Source organism: Mustela erminea, chromosome 6 (genome assembly GCF_009829155.1).
Source record: "Mustela erminea isolate mMusErm1 chromosome 6, mMusErm1.Pri, whole genome shotgun sequence".
NCBI classification, from domain to species: Eukaryota; Metazoa; Chordata; class Mammalia; order Carnivora; family Mustelidae; genus Mustela; species Mustela erminea.
Window position 1 is genome coordinate 37,631,692 of NC_045619.1, and position 17,435 is coordinate 37,649,126.

The 17,435-nt window shown below is 37.2% G+C and overlaps 1 protein-coding gene across 2 annotated transcripts in view; it reads right to left on the reverse strand.

The window, feature by feature from the left end:
• ACSS3 (acyl-CoA synthetase short chain family member 3) overlaps window positions 1–17,435 on the reverse strand; it is a 153,407-nt gene that overhangs the window by 63,071 nt on the left and 72,901 nt on the right. For both annotated transcript variants that reach the window (XM_032346903.1, XM_032346904.1), the window contains exon 8: window positions 2,194–2,345. In XM_032346903.1, the coding sequence (XP_032202794.1) occupies window positions 2,194–2,345 (152 nt within the window). The remainder of the gene's footprint in view (window positions 1–2,193; window positions 2,346–17,435) is intronic.

Sequence of the window (17,435 nt, forward strand, 5' to 3'; positions counted from 1 at the left end):
TTGGAAATGTCCTGTAAGAGAAGAGAGAACGCAAGCTCTACAGAAAAACCGTGGGTCTGCCATTATAACACCTGGTGAATGTCAGTTCACTAACTATGAAATGTCTTGAACAGAACTATAAAATGAAAGGTATGGCTGCATGAAAAGATTTGAGTCCTGGTGTTAATTATGTCTCCAACCCAAACTCAAATTTTGGGGGCTTTGGTTTCCCTGTTTTTAAAATTTAAAATTTCCTTGTTTTAAAAATGTTTTTAATGAGGCCCCTTCTAACATCTCTTTAGTTCACAAGTGAGAACCTATTACAGAAGTTCAGTGAAGGTATTATTTGAATAGGCTGAAAATACACAAGAAGTAAAAGCTGCTTTTATCCCATGAATGACAAAAATGCCTGGGTCAAGTTAGTTTCTTAGTATACTTCTCATAAGAATATGTCTGGGTGAAGGATATGGGCCCTTGTCAGATTGCCTGAGTTAGTTTCTTTCTCAAGTTTCTTAGATTTTCCAGTCCCAATACTACCCATCTGTAAAATGAGGATAATCAATTCCTTCTTATAGTGATAACTGAATGAGAGGTGCTTAGACCACTAGAGCACGTAGTAAGTAATTAATAAATGTTTGTATTTATTAACAGTAGTGATTTGAACAGCTGAAGGTATATATCGTTAAATATCTATTTAAAAATATGTGCAAACCATCATGAGTAACGTGGGTTCCTAAAGACAGAAGGGCATGATCAGGGGGAACTTACTGCAATTTCTCTTACTCTAAAATCTCATATTCCATATTAGTATTAGTTTGGAAAAAAAAAAAGTGATGATTTAATAGGCATCCAGTACTAGTGTCTACTTTGTATGCTAGTACAATTAGAAAAGGTTTCTGCCTTCACAGTAACAGAGAATGTCTAAAACCCACGTACAAATGGGAAAAGAAGATGATGTCACCAAAAAAAAAAAAAGATGATGATGTCAAAAAAAAAAAAAGAAGATGATGTCCTTGGCTTGCAAGTCACACACAACTTCACAACCCTGCAGTCAGAATGCATTTGTTAGGAAAGAGTGCAAAGAACTACAATCACAGTTTCTTCAAAATTCCCTGGAACTGTCTAAGCCATGGAGACGGTCCACAACCTAAGAGGTTATTAACAAAAATCTACTTTTCTATCCTTTTGGCTGAAATGGAGAAAATAAAATTGAAATGTAGTAAACAAAGGGACAAAGTGAGGGTGAGTAGAAATATTGGAATGGAAGGTTCATTTTATGAACACTTTTATTTTAATGAATGTATTCTTTAGATTATAGGTAAACTTTCATGTAAATCCAGATCTAATGTTTCCTAAAACAAAAAAAACATAGAAGGACAAGAACCAAAAACAAAAACACTGATAGCCCAAACTGAAGGCTTCTTGCTTCCACCTGCCATCAGGGTGTGATATCTACTTTAACTCCTTCTTTGGGTTTTAACAACATAAAATTCATAACTCTTCGCATTTAAGTTAAAAAAATTCAAAACAATAACTCAAACCCATTGTTCGACTGGAAGAAATTAGAAAACACTTCTTTTAGCTGACGATAGCAGGGACCAATTTCAAAGAGGTTTAAAAAGAGTTGATGCTGGAAACTGCCTTGAAGATACAAATTGCTATAATTATCTTTGAACATACATATCATTAAACTGAAATGGATGTCAATAAACCAGCAAAAAATATTTAAACTATTCAGAGCATATTAGTACAAAACAACAGAAAAACAATTTCCTCCACTCTTTCAACAACACTAACTTGGAGTATAATTTTCATATTTTATCTGCATATATGAAATCAAATAATATTTCCCTTCTATTTACATCATTATTCTATTTTCAAAAGACAGATACTATTATATATGTATAAACGCATTTTAAGTCATTGTCAGCATTTTACTTTAAGGGAAATATAAGCACCGTGGTTTCAAAAGGAGAAATATTTTGGTAAGAACTGAACTGAAATAAACACAATCTGGTATTAAAAAATAGTCCTAGTATAGCTAAAATTCTAACGGATTCAAAGCTATGTTTAGAACAGTCATTCTTAATAACATCCAGAGACTTCTGGCTCTTTCCATAGAGGTATTGGAGTGCCAAAAAATATATATAATGTTCAGTTATTCATTCTGATTGCAGTTTTTAATGTAATTTGCCCTGTGCATCGCAAGTTCACCTTGTCAGAGAGTACTGCCTCCCCAAGGCTGCCCCAGGGTCCTGTTGACGGATGGCTCTAATTGCAGTCGGCGCTGTAAACAAGGCAGCTACTCCATGCTCTGCGAGCACGCGGAAATAAGCACCAGCATCTGGTGTTCCCACAGGCTTCCCCTACAATGAGATTCATTTAAAATGTCACTGGGTAAAATGTCTCATATTTCACTGACAGTTCAATACTTACACATTTAACACGGCAATATTAATAAGATGGGGTGCTCAACAAATCTTGGTTTTAAAATATCCCCATGTTCTATCGTAAATAAAACAAACCAAACGCCCAGGCTTCAGAGAGGCCATTTACTCCCATTACGTCATCCTGAAAGCTTTTCAAACTGCAATTGTTCCTTTCTTGAGTTTTGAAAGATAAGGACAGGAAATAGAGATCACATTCAAATTAATAACAAAGAACAGTCTTCCATTAGCCAAGAAATTAAATTCATCATTTAGGTGGGTAAACTAAATCACAAATATGATTGCTACAAATTTCTAACTTTAACACTCTTTCTCATGATACTTTTAAAAGTGACAATAGTGGGTTACGCGGTGGACTCCTGATTTCGGCTCAGGTCATGATCTCAGGGTCGCGAGATAGAGCCCCACATCTGGCTCCCTACTCAGACTGGTCTGCAGGACCGTCCCTCTTGCTCTTTCTGTCTGTCCCTCCTTCCAGTTCACACACTCTCTTTAAAAATAAATAAATAAAATCTTAAAAAAAAAAAAAAAGAAGTGACTATAACAATTCTCAAAGTGTTTGGGAAGAGAAAAAGATACGGAATCACAGGGATTTCTGAACAATGACTTTTCCAGTTAAATGCCTCGCTCCAAGGAAAGCAACTTCTATGACTTAAAAAAATTCAGTAAGATATCCACAAACGTATCTTTTCTATAGCCTCAAAATGACATTTAACAAAGTCAGAGGAAAACCCATGAATAAAAATCTAAAAATTTTTATAAAATATGTAATCAAAAGGACACAAAGCATTTTTTTTCCTTTTTTAAGAGTGAGAGAGCACACTGCGGTGAGGAGCAGAGGGAGAGAATCCCAAACATGGTTCTATGCTCAGCACAGAGCCAGATGTGGGGCTGGATCTCACAACCCTCAGAGATCATGATCTGAGCCCAAATCAAGAGGTGGTCGCTTAACTGATTAAGCCAGCCAGGTGCCTCCCAAAGCATTTTTTTTTTAATATTTTATTTACTTATTTGACAGAGAGAGAGAGATCACAAGTAGGCAGAGAGACAGGCAGAGAGAGAGGAGGAAGCAGGCTCCCTGCTGAGCAGAGAGCCCGATGCAGGGCTCGATCCCAGGACCCCGAGATCATGACCTGAGCCGAAGGCAGAGGCTTAACCCACCAAGCCACCCAGGCGTCCCCCAAAGCATCTTTTAATAGACTTTTCTGTGAAATGGAAAATGAACATAGCATACATAAATCAGTGATTCTACAAAAATCTACGTTGGCCCAACTACAGCCCCTTATCTCTCAATCCATTCTCAAAACCGCTACTTCTTCCTCTGATTCTAGAGCAAGGTGCCTGGAATGTTAATATATGTTATGTGAAAAAAATACATACTACACACACACACAAACACACACACACAAACACACGTATTTCACAAGCAAATCCTTTTTGGAGGGGTTGGGAGAAAAAATGGAAAACAGGTTTCTGATTTTCGACCATTTCTTGAAGACTTAAAGGATTAAAGAACATCAGGAATTCCCCAAAGATAGTTACTATATGTAATCTTTCCTAAACTTCTCTGTCCACACCCCCTATATGCACATTTCATGGATCTTATATTCTGTAAAACACACTTGGGAAACACTGATACGGTAAAAAGAGGAAAGAAGTCGCTAGTAGTAAACTGAGACCTCTCCCCCAACAGAGACTAATGAATGAACGGATGATAAGAAGAGGCCAACCATAGGATTCATGAATCCCAATTCACTATCTGCATCTACTTGGATTTGGATAGGGTGTTATCAGTCTGTGTTTTCTTTTTTTTATTTTTTATTTTTTATTTCTTTAAAGATTTTATTTATTTATTTGACAGAGAGAGAGATCACAAGTAGGCAGAGAGTCAGAGAGAGAGAGAGAGAGAGAGAGAGAAGCAGGCTCCCTGCTGAGCAAAGAGCCCGATGCAGGCTCGATCCCAGGACACTGAGATCATGACCTGAGCCGAAGGCAGCGGCTTAATCCACTGAGCCACCCAGGGGCCCCGGTGTTTTCTTTTTTTAAAATGATTACCCTCAATAGTCTTTAATGTAAGTATACATATATTTTTTTAAATAGAACCTTCTTATATTCTGTTGCTTTTTCTCTTGCTTTTTTAAAACCAAAGTATTTATTGCAACTAGAAATTCATTTTTATTAACACGACTATCCCAAAGCACTTAATTTCAATTTATTCCCTTACCATCTCATACAGGTCAACATGTTAATATAGTACAAAAAGCTGTCAGATATAATCTGGCAACACATATACATAACTTGACTCACAAATTTTGAAGCCTTGAGCACATCCATCTAAAATGAACCAGCAGGTTTACTCTTTTGCACCCAGTGAGGTGAAAATTTGACTTTTACTTTTTTTATCTGTTTTGGGCACTGTTCAGGCCCTGGTGTATGAGATTGTGACTTCGGAAACTTGATCTCACCCACATAAAGATGATTTATTAACTGACTTTATACAATTGACTTTCCCTGTCTATGCTGCCATTTTCTCGCCTACTAAATAAAAATAAATCACTTTTCCAATATTTCCTCGATAAGCTAAAAGCACTGAGATAATATTTTAAAGTAGTTTGACCTCCACTGAAGAAAGATATTTTATAGCCAATTGGAATTGAATTCCACTACAGTTCCAGTGTCATGGGACAAAGATAATATACTCACAAAAGGGTGATATTAGGGTCATAACAAAATGCTACACCATGATTACCAACATAAAGGACACAATTTGATGTATTGTATAATGCCTTCAATTAATTATGTCTAATGATAATGGTAGCTTAAACACTAGGAATATCAGTTAAAAACTCTACCATATCTTTTTATAAATAATAATTAGTATTATAATTCTGACCCACACCAAATACATTTTCATAATAGTCTATTTATTGAGCATAAAAATCATAATAAGATAGCATTCCTATTAGGACACTGAAGGAAGTGATGCATATAATCTCACCATATTCGTTTGTAAGTTAGCTGAGCTCAAAAGGTTCAGAATTTTGCATTTTATTGCCCATTTCCACAGAATTTTTCGATGCTATGATATGTTTCACTGTTTTAGAATTTAGTGACTCAAAGACTTATTGGTTTATTGAACACTGTCTTCCCCTGCCGTCCTGTAAACACACAAGCTTGTGTACATATATGTACATGTGTGCACACACAGGCAATATAATTCCTTTACAGTATTTTTTAAAAATAATAACACACTAACCACACTGAGTTGCCTGGAGAAAATGGCTCTGATTCCAAAACTTGCATATTCAGTGAGGAGCGACAGCCAAACGCTCTTCAACAGAAAAGTAGGAAGATTCTAAAACTCTGGGGATTTTTAACAAACATACACACCAAAAGCAGTAATATGGCTAAAAGGTAACAGTAATTTAAAAACTGTGCAAAACTCAAATTGATGTCATTACTGTTGGCTTTTATTCCCTTCTCCAAACTAATGGCTGAAGTGTCCATTGCTACCCAGAAACCAAAAGCAAAAAGCAATCCCTCCAGTGGCAAAGCAGAGATTCTGAGCTTACAGCTGTTAGAAGTAATGAATTTTTAACATCAGAGATTTACAGAACATCAACAGCTAATATTTATGATGTGGTGAGTGATGGTACAAAGCATAGAAACCAAGACAGATAAATACCTGAAGATTAAGGTGTGCATACAATTCTCTACCACTTACGATTCAATGTGTTCACAGGAATCAGAGATGATAGACTGTGAATTAGAAAACCAACTGATGTCTCAGCTTCTCACATAATCCCTACTGAGGTTCAGGGTCAGCACTGGCAAGTAGTGAAAGACAGTCCCTTACCAAGACAAAGACCAGCTTAAACACTTGAGTTTGATCTATGAGAAAAAAAAAATCATTTTCTTCATTAATCCTATGATTTCAGTTTATCCAAAGGCTTGGTGTCAAAGCTACTTGTAGTTTCTCGGACTTTGACATAAAAATTTCCAAGCCAGCTGAGGTTCTTGCCTCTTTTTGTGGCAGGATTAGAAATACATCTGGTCTCTTTGAACACTACTTCTGAGAATATCACCGAAGGCATGTTTGTACTGCAGTTCTAAGGTGAAGACAGCAACATCCCTTATAGACTAGTTCTGAATTTAATTTCAGCAGACAGGTGCAGCAGTGCCAGCTTGTTTATTTTGGAAATGGGATGACATTGGCAATAGCATTTGTTAAATCTCTACTACATGCCTCGTGTCTTTACCGAAGGATGAAAGTTTGGGCATGCAACATCTAAACTTGAGACTTGTTAAAACATAAGCAGTTCCCCAGGATACAATATTTAGCAAAAGAAAAGCAAAATGCAGAATAGTCTGCATATCATTTGGATGATGCCATCTGTATGAAAATAAAGGAGGGGGGATTTCTTATTTAAGAAGAATACAGAAGACACAGAAGATTGCTTCCAAGTCAGAGAAATTGAAGAGCTGGGAGCAGAGGACAGTAAGATTTGCACTCTTCACCCTTTCATGTATTTAGAAATATGAACCAAATGAGTGTACAACCTCTTTGGAAAATGGGCTTTTTCTTCTGTAAAGTCCCTCTCTCAATAACTTACATTATCTTGTTCCAATCTTGAAAACATTACTGCCGCTTTAAACCCCAATGAGAGAACTACTCTATGCCTTAAGACCTTCAGGTCTAGGATTTGGTTACTATAGCAGATTCTCTTTTAAGGAGTAAAAAGTTGCTTATAAATACAATTGATAACTAAGAATTTATATCAACTCACTTCATAGATTATTTGTTAGAGATTTCCCATAATTTCATGGGTCTCACCTGTGGGGATATGCTGCTACCTTGCTTTCCTTTATCTATCCATACCACTATCTAATTTGACTCAATCCTTTGACTGTCAACCCTAATGTAGATTAGAAGTGCATGGGGTGCTTTCTTTTATTTTATTTTAAAGTTCTTATGTATTTATTTGAGAAAGAGTAAGCCTGAGCAAGGGGCAGGAAGGGACTCAGAAGGAAGGAGAAGCAGACCACTAGCTTGACAAGCAGCCCAACATGGGGCTCGATCCCAAGACCTGGGATCAAGACCTGAGCTGAAGGCAGATGCTAAACGAACTAAGCCATCCACATGCCCTGATCTGGAATGCTTCTGAAAGGGATCAGTGTCCGATTCTGGCTCCCAGAGATTCTGATATAATTGGCCCAAGTTGGGCCTGTATTGTAATGTTTCATGGGGACCGTAAAGAATTCTAATCTGCAGCCTGGGTTGAAAACCATAGTCCTTAGATATTAGGCATTACCTGAGGTTAGGCAATACCACCTGCCTCATCACGCTAGAGGATGAGCCTAGAGCTCAACACTAGCCTTTTCCCACCTGTTATAAATAAATGAGCCAATCCAAGTATTAATAAAAAAAATACTGATAACTGAAATCTGACTATAAGACTATAACTAAATATGACTTCACTGAGAAAATAATTGGGAAGAATTGCCTCATTCTTTATTTCTTGCTAGACTCCAGACTGCACCTATATATTATGATTTATAGGACCTAGCACCCTGAACACAATGATCCTTTCTCTACAGTCGGGAAGAACAGCCCCAGGCCAGCTGCTGATCCTGTGTTGCCAGAGACTTCTGGAAGCTAAGTTTCAGTGTTGAGGAATTTTGTTTGGTTGTATCAAAGCTTGAAAGGATTTTATCTTAATCTTTTAGATGAAGGGTTTTTGACTGGACTTCAGGGAAGTTTATGAGTATTCTGATCTTTTTAATGTGTATACATTCATCTTCCTAGGGAGATAAGTCAATCTGATTGGATTCCAAAAAAGGAGTCCAAGCCAAGGTTAGGCATGAGAGCCTCCCCAACATAGAAACCTCTTCAAAGATTTTCTGTCTAGATCTTGGAAACAGCGTGGCACCCATATTGGTAAGGAGGAAGTAAAACTGCCACTATTCGAAGATGATATGACATGATGCATATATATACAGACTCCATCATACTAGTAGTAGTAAATGAATTCAGTAACATTGCAGGGTACAAAATTAATACCCAGGTATCAGTGGTGTTTCTATACATTAATAATGAGGTAGCAGAAAGGGAAATTAAGAAAACCACTCCATTCACAATTGCACCAGAAAGAATAAAATACCTAGCTAGGGATGAACTTAACCAAAGAGGTGACAAGCCTGTACTCTGGAAACCATAAAACACTGGTGAAAAAAAATGGAAGATGACATGATTCATACTTTAAATATCTTACCGTTTTGTCCACCATACCTCAATAAAGCTGAATTTTAAAAAGAGAGAAAGCTATCCTTTCTGGCTTGGTTCTTCCCATCCCCTCTCCTGGATCACTGAGAGTAGACCATATGGGGCCTTACGATGAGGTTACCCTCCAATGAATAAGCCATTGCTTCCACCCAGGTCATAAGAGTCCATCTGTCCCACTAAAAAGATGCTTACCTCTGAAAGTATTAATGCCAAGTAAATGAAGCAGAGCACAGGAATTGGTAATTCTGCTGAGCTAATGAGGGCCTCTGACATATTTACCACTCTCAGCAGTCACAGAGAGCGTGTATCACTAGGGTAGCTGGTAGCTCGTGGCTTCAAGCAGGAGAGCGCTCACCTCTGAATTCCTCCACGCTGAGGAGCCATCATTGCTAACCGTACTCAGAGACAAACTCGGGCTTTCTTGACTCAGAGTGAGAAGTTACACTTTGCTATAAGCAGAGAAATTAAACGGCACTAGCAGATTTCTGCCCAGGAAGTAAAGTGTGGCTATTCTGTATGTATGCTGCAATTCAACCTGAGGTTGTACAAAGCTTGGCTACCACACACCATCCAATAATTTACCAAAAATTACCTCCAAACACCCTAATATTTCCCCCATGTTCAAAAACGAAACAAACACAGACCTCCTATGGCACTGCTGACCAATGACACCTTACTTGCAAAAACTCTTCAGCTGTTGTCCTCACAGACCTCCTTCTGAAGCAGCTGACCCTGCTGATGCCCCCTCTTCTGGAAAGCCCCCTTCTGCTTCACGAAACCATCTTTCAGATTCTGCCTTGTTAATTTTTCCCTCACAGTTTTTATAGCTTTCCTTTCATAATCTTTACCTCTCTGTTCCTTAATCACCTCAGGGACTTAAATTATGAACTCTTCTACATCCTCTAATTCTGAAAGTTCTTCTGAGTTTCGAACGTCCCCTTCCTGATACCATACAAATGTCTGAGGAGCAGGTTTAAAATCGACGCTACCAAAACTAAAAATACTCCTTCCCCCTCTACAAGCAGCAACGACCACAGTTCAGGTGGTAACCACCATTGTCCTTGCTAAAGACAGCAAAGCTATTCTCAACCTCCTACTAGGCTCTACCTTATGATATCCACCTGACACCCTAATATCCTGCCTTTTCCTTAAAGGTCACTGATACCCTGGTTCTGGCCACTAGCTGGCACTACTCGGTAATTTCCCAATGATCATCTCTAAATTACGGGTAGAGAGCCAGAGAACTTTGTTTCAAATCCCAACTCTGTCACTTGTGTGCCACTGGTAAAGTTACTTAATGTCTCTGATCTTCAGTCTCTACAGCTGTAAATAGGGACTCAAAATATTTATCCCATGGGTGTATAAGAGAAATAGTTATCTATCACCCAACACCCAATCAACGTAAGCTATGATCACTACCGGAACTGCTTCACCCACAGAGCTTTCCCGGTCTACTCTAATCCTAAACTTCCCCTCAGATACTAATAGACAGATTTTGAGCCAGGGTGGAATCCAAACTGCCACTTACCAGCTATGTAACCTCAGTCAGCTTGTTTAATATCTTTGATCCTTATGTAGTTCCATCATCAGAAAATTGCATCAGAACAGGTATAAGAATTAAATGTAGAGTCTTTCACAGGCAATGGCTCAATGTAATTTCTGAAGAAAGTTTCATATCTTCTACACCGTGTAAGAAAGTTCTCAGTCAGGTGGTGTTTTGGTTTGTTTCCTTTCTGTCCTTCACCTTCATCTTAGTTCTTTGACTATCTTGCCTGTGTTCAGGACCAAGGGTGTATCTGATATTTATTCTGTTTCCTTATCAACCCCGAGAAAATACTGAGCTCAAAACAGGCACCAGTAAACAGTGTTGATGGACCCACGACAGGAGCTGCACTTGCTTGCTCCAACATAAAACATGGGCACACAGAGAGAAAAATAAACTCAGAAATAAATATCTTTGAACAACTAGTCATGTGAGAAACCTAAAAGATGCTGGCATCAGCTTTGTAATCTTTTCCGATTGAGAAGATCAAATTATATAGCCTGAATCAGAGTAATAACTGTGTCATCATTTTTCTCCTTCGGTACATACATAAAAGTACATTGCTGTTATACTAGATTAAAAAGAATAAAGAAGGAAATCATCTTCCATTAGATAAGAGCGGGAGAAGACTCTGATGTGTGCCTTTCACTGCACTACTTAGCAACATCATGGCTACTGGTCTTCAAAAGAAGCAACGTATCTCTGAGCTTGAAAGAAGCGAATCTCTGTCCTTTAAAAAAATGGATCATCAAATTCGAGAAAACCAGTTAACATAGGAAATGCAAAATTTTTGCAAAAAGAAGACAACTCTATACATGGAAGCAACAGTTACATTTTTAAAGTGAAACCCTGAAGGGGATAAGAATTCAGAAGGTCCATGTGTGGACAATATGTCACAGGATGCCCTCATGGAGACAGCAGGTCCAGTGCATAAAAACGCACAAGGTATGTTCACTGAAGGTACCTGTGGATGGTCTGAAGAGTGTTCAATACAAAAATAATTTGAAATTCACTAAAGTAGTATCCTCAATATTCTCAAACTTTAAGAATTTCAAACCAAAAAATTTTTTGATCCATGTATACAAAGTGATTATAACCATGTCTAAAATATGTGTATGTAGTCATATTTCACCAATTATACATATATATTGTGACATATTTTTTAAGATTTTATTTATTTGAGAGAAAGAGAGAGAAAGAGAAAGAGCGCATGTATGAGAAGGGGGGGAGGGTCAGAAGGAGAAGCAGACTCCCTGGCAAGCATGGAGCCCAAGGCAGGACTCGATCCCAGAACTCCAGGATCGTGACCTGAGCCAAAAGCAGTTGCTTAACCAACTGAGCCACCCAAGCGCCCCATATATTGTGATATTTTGTGAGGCTTTCGAACTAATTCCATAGACATTATTTTATCTGATTCCCGTGCAAAAAAGGAAAGTATAGAGCTCATCCTCATACTAAACATGAGAATAGATAAAGGGTACCTAAACTCTTCCTTCATGAAAAGAGGATTCAGTGAGAGATTATCAAGCTGAATATTCTGAAGGCTTCCAAGATATACACTGCTTATAAACCAGTAATGATAAAGCCCATCAAAAAATAGAAGTGAAAGTTTATACATGTTTGGATAATGGTGAGCCATGAAATGTGCTGATTTATTCACACATGAAAGGCTTCAGAGCCACTCTTATTTCACTCACCAGTTCTACTCTGCAAGGACAGATCCTTGAGGGGACAGATCACTGGGTTATTGTCCATAGATGCTACTCATTCTGTTACGATCGACACATCCCTGTGCATAGATTCCTTTGCCTGCCTCTTAGAAGAGAATTAACATGCTCCAAAGGGAGCTGCCGTTAGTGCTCTGATGACTGCTGCAGTTACCAGACTCTAAAGGAAGAAATGTGGACTATTCGAAAATTTAAAAATTCAAGCATTGCGCTGGCTGGATTGCATAGGAATGAATGGTTGGTGTTTGTACTGTAGAATTTTACTTTGGGAAAGAATAAATTCGAATGTTTAGGTAATAACAGCAGCTTATTATATCTTGGCAACTATTCTAAGGGCTTTTCATGATTAACCACTTAAATGATACATAAGAAAAGTACTGTTAATATTGATATTTTATAGATGAGGAAACTGAGGTTGAAAGCAGTTAAGCAAGTCATCTGAGGCCAAACAATTAATAGGTAAAAATTTCAGGTATCATTCGATGGGAGTCTTTTTTTTTTTTTTTAAAGATTTTATTTATTTATTTGACAGAGAGAGATCACAAGTAGGCAGAGAGGCAGGCAGAGAGAGAGAAGGGGAAGCAGGCTCCCTGCTCAGCAGAGAGCCCGATACGGGACTCGATCCCAGGACCCTGAGATCATGACCTGAGCCGAAGGCAGAGGCTTTAACCCACTAAGTCACCCAGGCACCGTTCTATGGGAGTCTTAATCTGCTGTGCTTCTTCTCAAACATGAAAATTTTTCAATAATTTAGAATGAAACCTTCAGTAAATGCATTTTAAGAGTCAGCATCACTTTCTAGGACAATAAACTGAAAGGAATTCCAGAATTAAAAGTTAAAACATATTACCAAATAATATATTTATTCTAGGAAAAGACATAATTGATTTGGAGAAGAGTCACCGAAGTGCAGAATGGGGCGAACATGCGTCAATCCTCTAGTTTTAATAATGAAGAAATGGATTTCTGCAGAGATGGAATTAATTTACTCAAGGTCATGTAGGAAGATAAAAGCAAAACAAAATTAATAGCACAGATATTCTGACCTTGTTCCTATATCACAATTCAGAATCTTAAATCCTCTACTTCTAACTAATTTATCATCTGAGAAGGTGGAATGTACGACATATCTTCACAGTTAATTGCTGAATTATTAAGAGAGCCATCTGTCCTAGTTTACCTAGTGAGCGAGCGTACGTAAGAGTTTACTGACATGGCTTGCTGCTCTAAGGTATGCAACTTGTGAAAAGCAAACATGAGAGCAAGCTTTCACTCCTTGAGAATCTCCAAAGAGACTGTTATGTAGACATGACAACTGCCATATCAAGATCAAATACACCAACTAGTTTATGACTTAACGCCAAGTTAAATTGAAGGTGACCAATAACTAACATTCCATTCTAGGTAAAAACTTAGCTAAAGAAGAGCAAGCGACTTTCTTTCTTTCTTTTTTTTAAATTTAAGGTAAAAGCCATTTTAGTATATTTTGGTGTATTTTGTATATTTTTACATGCAAGCAGTTTTATATAATTTTCCTCAGATTTACTGACATATAATTGACAAATAAAAATTGTATGTATTTAATATGTCAACTTGGATGTTTTGATACATATATACACACTGTGAAATAATCAACACAATCAAGCTAATTAATATATTTTTCATCTTACATAGTTATGATTTTCTTTTTCTTTTGTGTGTGTGTATTTGTGGGGAAAACACTTGCAATCTAACCTCTTAGCAAATTTGAAGCATACAATATAGTATTTTAAACTAAATTAGCCATGTTGCTGTATATTAGATCTCCAGAACTTTTTCATCTTGAATAACTGAAACTTTGTACACCTTGGTCAACATCTTCCCACGCAACATCAAAGAAACATACATTCTTCTCAAGGGCATTTAAAACATTCTTCAGCATAGATCACATGTTAGGCCTCTGAACAAGTCTTAACAAATTTAAAAAAAGAGAAGTCATTCCAAGTATCTTTTCTGACCACAATGGAATGAAACTACAAATCAATAATAGTAAAAAAAACAATAAAATTCATAAATATGTGGAAACAATACACTCTTGAGAAAACATTGGGTCAATAAGGAAATCAAAAGAAAATTTGAAAAGTATCTCAAGACAAATAAAAATGAAAACACAACATACAAAAACTTAGGGGATGCAAAAGTGATACAAAGACATGAAGACATGAAGTTTATAGCAATAAATCCTGACATTAAAAAAAGAAAGAAAGATCTCAGAGGAACTAACTTTACATCTCAAGGAACTTGATAAAGAACAACTAAGACCAAAGTTCACAGAAACAAGGAAATAATAAAGACTAGAGAAGAAATAAATCACATAGTTAATAAAAACAATAGAAAACATAAAAACTAAGAGTTGTTTGAGAAGATAAAAATTGAACCATCTTTAGGTGTATTCACTAGGAAGAGAGAAGACTCAAATCAGAAAGAGCGGATAATGTTATGGGCAGTTCAGAAATAAAAAGGCTCAGGAAGAACTATAATGGGGAGATGTTTGTCAAGTTAGTTGATTTCTTGCTTAGCCACACTGCGGTCATTACAGAAGCCTGTGTTCCACTGTTTCATGTAATTGAAATGTGTACACAAGATACACATTGTCCATTAGTACCCAAGCAAAGACAAGAATAAAGAGGGCCCAGCCAGCCTTCTTTACCTTGAGAAGTGTTGGATTTTGATTCTGCAGATGACAGGCTTTTTGTAAAAGGGGACAAATACAAAACAGAAGAAAGAAGCCAGAAAGCATCTCTGAGTAGAACCATCATTTACCAACACACACATACCAGATACACACATACCAGGTTGCTAAATTTGTTTCTACCTTCAGGTTCCTAGATTAAAGTGTTGTTTGTTTCATTTCTTCTCTGACAAAACTGCTGTACCAAATATGTCTTGATCTGTATGTTATTGGGGTTAGGTCTGTTGGAATCAGCTCCATTAATAAAGTAAATTTCCAAAAAGGCACTGCTTATTTTCTTCCTGTCAAAAATAAGGACTGAATTGTTCAGAATTGGTTTACATATTTTAACTGGTTAGTCTAAACTGGCTTCTAGAGTTGCATACTTCAAATGCATCCAATTCAATGAATAACAGTAAATCTTTGCTTATTAAAAAAATATAACCTATTATTTAAGTTGTTCATGAAATTCTCTGGTAAAGATAACTAGAATTGCATAGTCCTTCATAACAGAAAACAGTCTTGACTTACAAAATCAAGTTGTTGGTTTTTTTTTTTTTTCTGATTTTCATCCAGGCATTTATTTAACAAATATTTATTAGAACCAAACACCTGTCAAGAGCAAAGCTAAGGACACCTATTACTGATTACACGCATATTCTAGGTTTTTGTATATTTCTCAACTGGCATTGGACCAAAATTCAAGAGACATAATGCTTATGTCATAAATGACTATATGTGAGATATATGTATTAATGCACGTGTGTGTGTGTGTGTGTGTGTGTGTGTGTATCTTAAAGATTTTATTTATTTGAGAGAGAGAGAAAGAGAAGCAGACTCCCCAGTGAGCAGGAAGCCCAATGAAGGGCTCAATCCCAGGACCCAGCAATCATGACCCTAGTCAGAGCCAGATGCCTAACCAACTGAGCCACCCAGGTGCCTCTATACTTTAAAAAAAAAAAAAAAGAAAGAAAAGAAAAAAAAGGCTAGCTGAGAATTGATGGTGAGAAAACACTAAGATAATCTATTTCTTCTCAGACTTAGAGCAGACAGGGGCAAACAAGCAAAACAAAGGGGCCTACAAACTAACATGAAACAGGATCTGGGACCCAAGCCAGTGGGGGAAGCCTAAGGTGCTAATGAGAGAGGACAAGATTTGACCTAGTCAGAGAGGTCAAGGAGGGCTTCCGTGAGGAGAAGACACTTGATCTGAGGAATATATTTCAGGCAACAAATAGACAAATTCCTATAGTAGGAAAGAGCATTATAAAACTTCTGGAAAACAGGAGCAGGCTGTGTCTTAGAAGGGAAGAGAGAAATTCAACAACCTTCAAGGGTTGAGGAGCCAAGAGTGATTAGGACTGAAAATGCCCATTAGCATTTGGAAAAATAGAGATATCCAGGGGAATTATCAAAAGCTGCTATAATGGGATGACGGCGACAGATGCCAACGGGGGAGGGCGGTGGAGGAAGGCAGGCCTTCAAAGATGAAGAAAGTGTTCTAACTGCAAGGGGATAAGGGAATTGAGAATTTTTGTGGGATTTGTTGTTGTTGTCGTTTGTTTTAATGAAAGAAACAGAAATGTGTTACAAATTTGGTAACTACTGGGAAGCTAAAGCCGAAGCAGAAAGCCAGAATTTCCTATGTTTCCGCCCTGCACATGCAGAGCTATGTGTCCTCCACAGCAGAAACGAAAATCGTATTTTCCACTTGAGGAGTTCCTATTGGAACACACATTGTTTCAGGTGGGTGACTCTTAACATATTCAGAAGTTAAACTGATTTTCCAACTTAGAGATAGCCATTTTTGAGTTTTTTCAGCCAATGCAGTTATAGGTATGTATTAAATTTCAGAATATTAAAAAAAGATCGTTGCTGAGAAAAAGGATTCATTCATTATTCATTCATAAAATATCATGAACCACTTACATGCAATAAGAGATATGTTTTATGAACTCTAGATGACTTGGGCACATAATGAACTAGTACTTCAGAACATCAATTTTTGTTAAATCAAAATTCATCATTACATAAGAATATCATCACACTTACCAATTCATTATCTACCTTATAGCTCTGAAATGCTGTAATTCATTAAAAACGAATATAGGTTTTGAAGGGACGGGGGGTGGGAGGTTGGGGTACCAGGTGGTGGGTATTATGGAGGGCACGGATTGCATGGAGCACGGGGTGTGGTGCAAAAATAATGAATACTGTTATGCTGGAAATAAAAAAAAAATAAAAAAAATAAAATAAAATAAAATAAAGTAAAAAAAAAAAAAAAAAAACGAATATAGGGCACCTGGGTGGCTCAGTGGGTTAAAGCCTCTGCCTTCGGCTCAGGTCACGATCTCAGGGTTCTGGGATGGAGCCCCGCATCGGGCTCTCTGCTCAGCAGGGAGCCTGCTTCCCTTCTTCTCTCTCTGCCTGCCTCTCTGCCCACTTGTGATCTCTGTCTGTCTAAAAAATAAATAAAATCTTTTTAAAAAAATAAATAAATAAAAAAGAAAATAAAACTTTGAACATACTGAGCTGTGTATGACTTTATTTCTCTTTAGAAAAGGTCCATGAGGGATCTATTATTCTATTCACTATGAAAAGAATGCACTTTTAATTTTTAGTGGGAGATTTTAACTTCCTAAGTAAAAAAAACACTTATCAGACAAAAATAAAATAAGATTAATTGGATAATGCACCTAAAATTGGGGGACAAAGGGGGATGATCATTTTGTGGAGGTTAATAAAT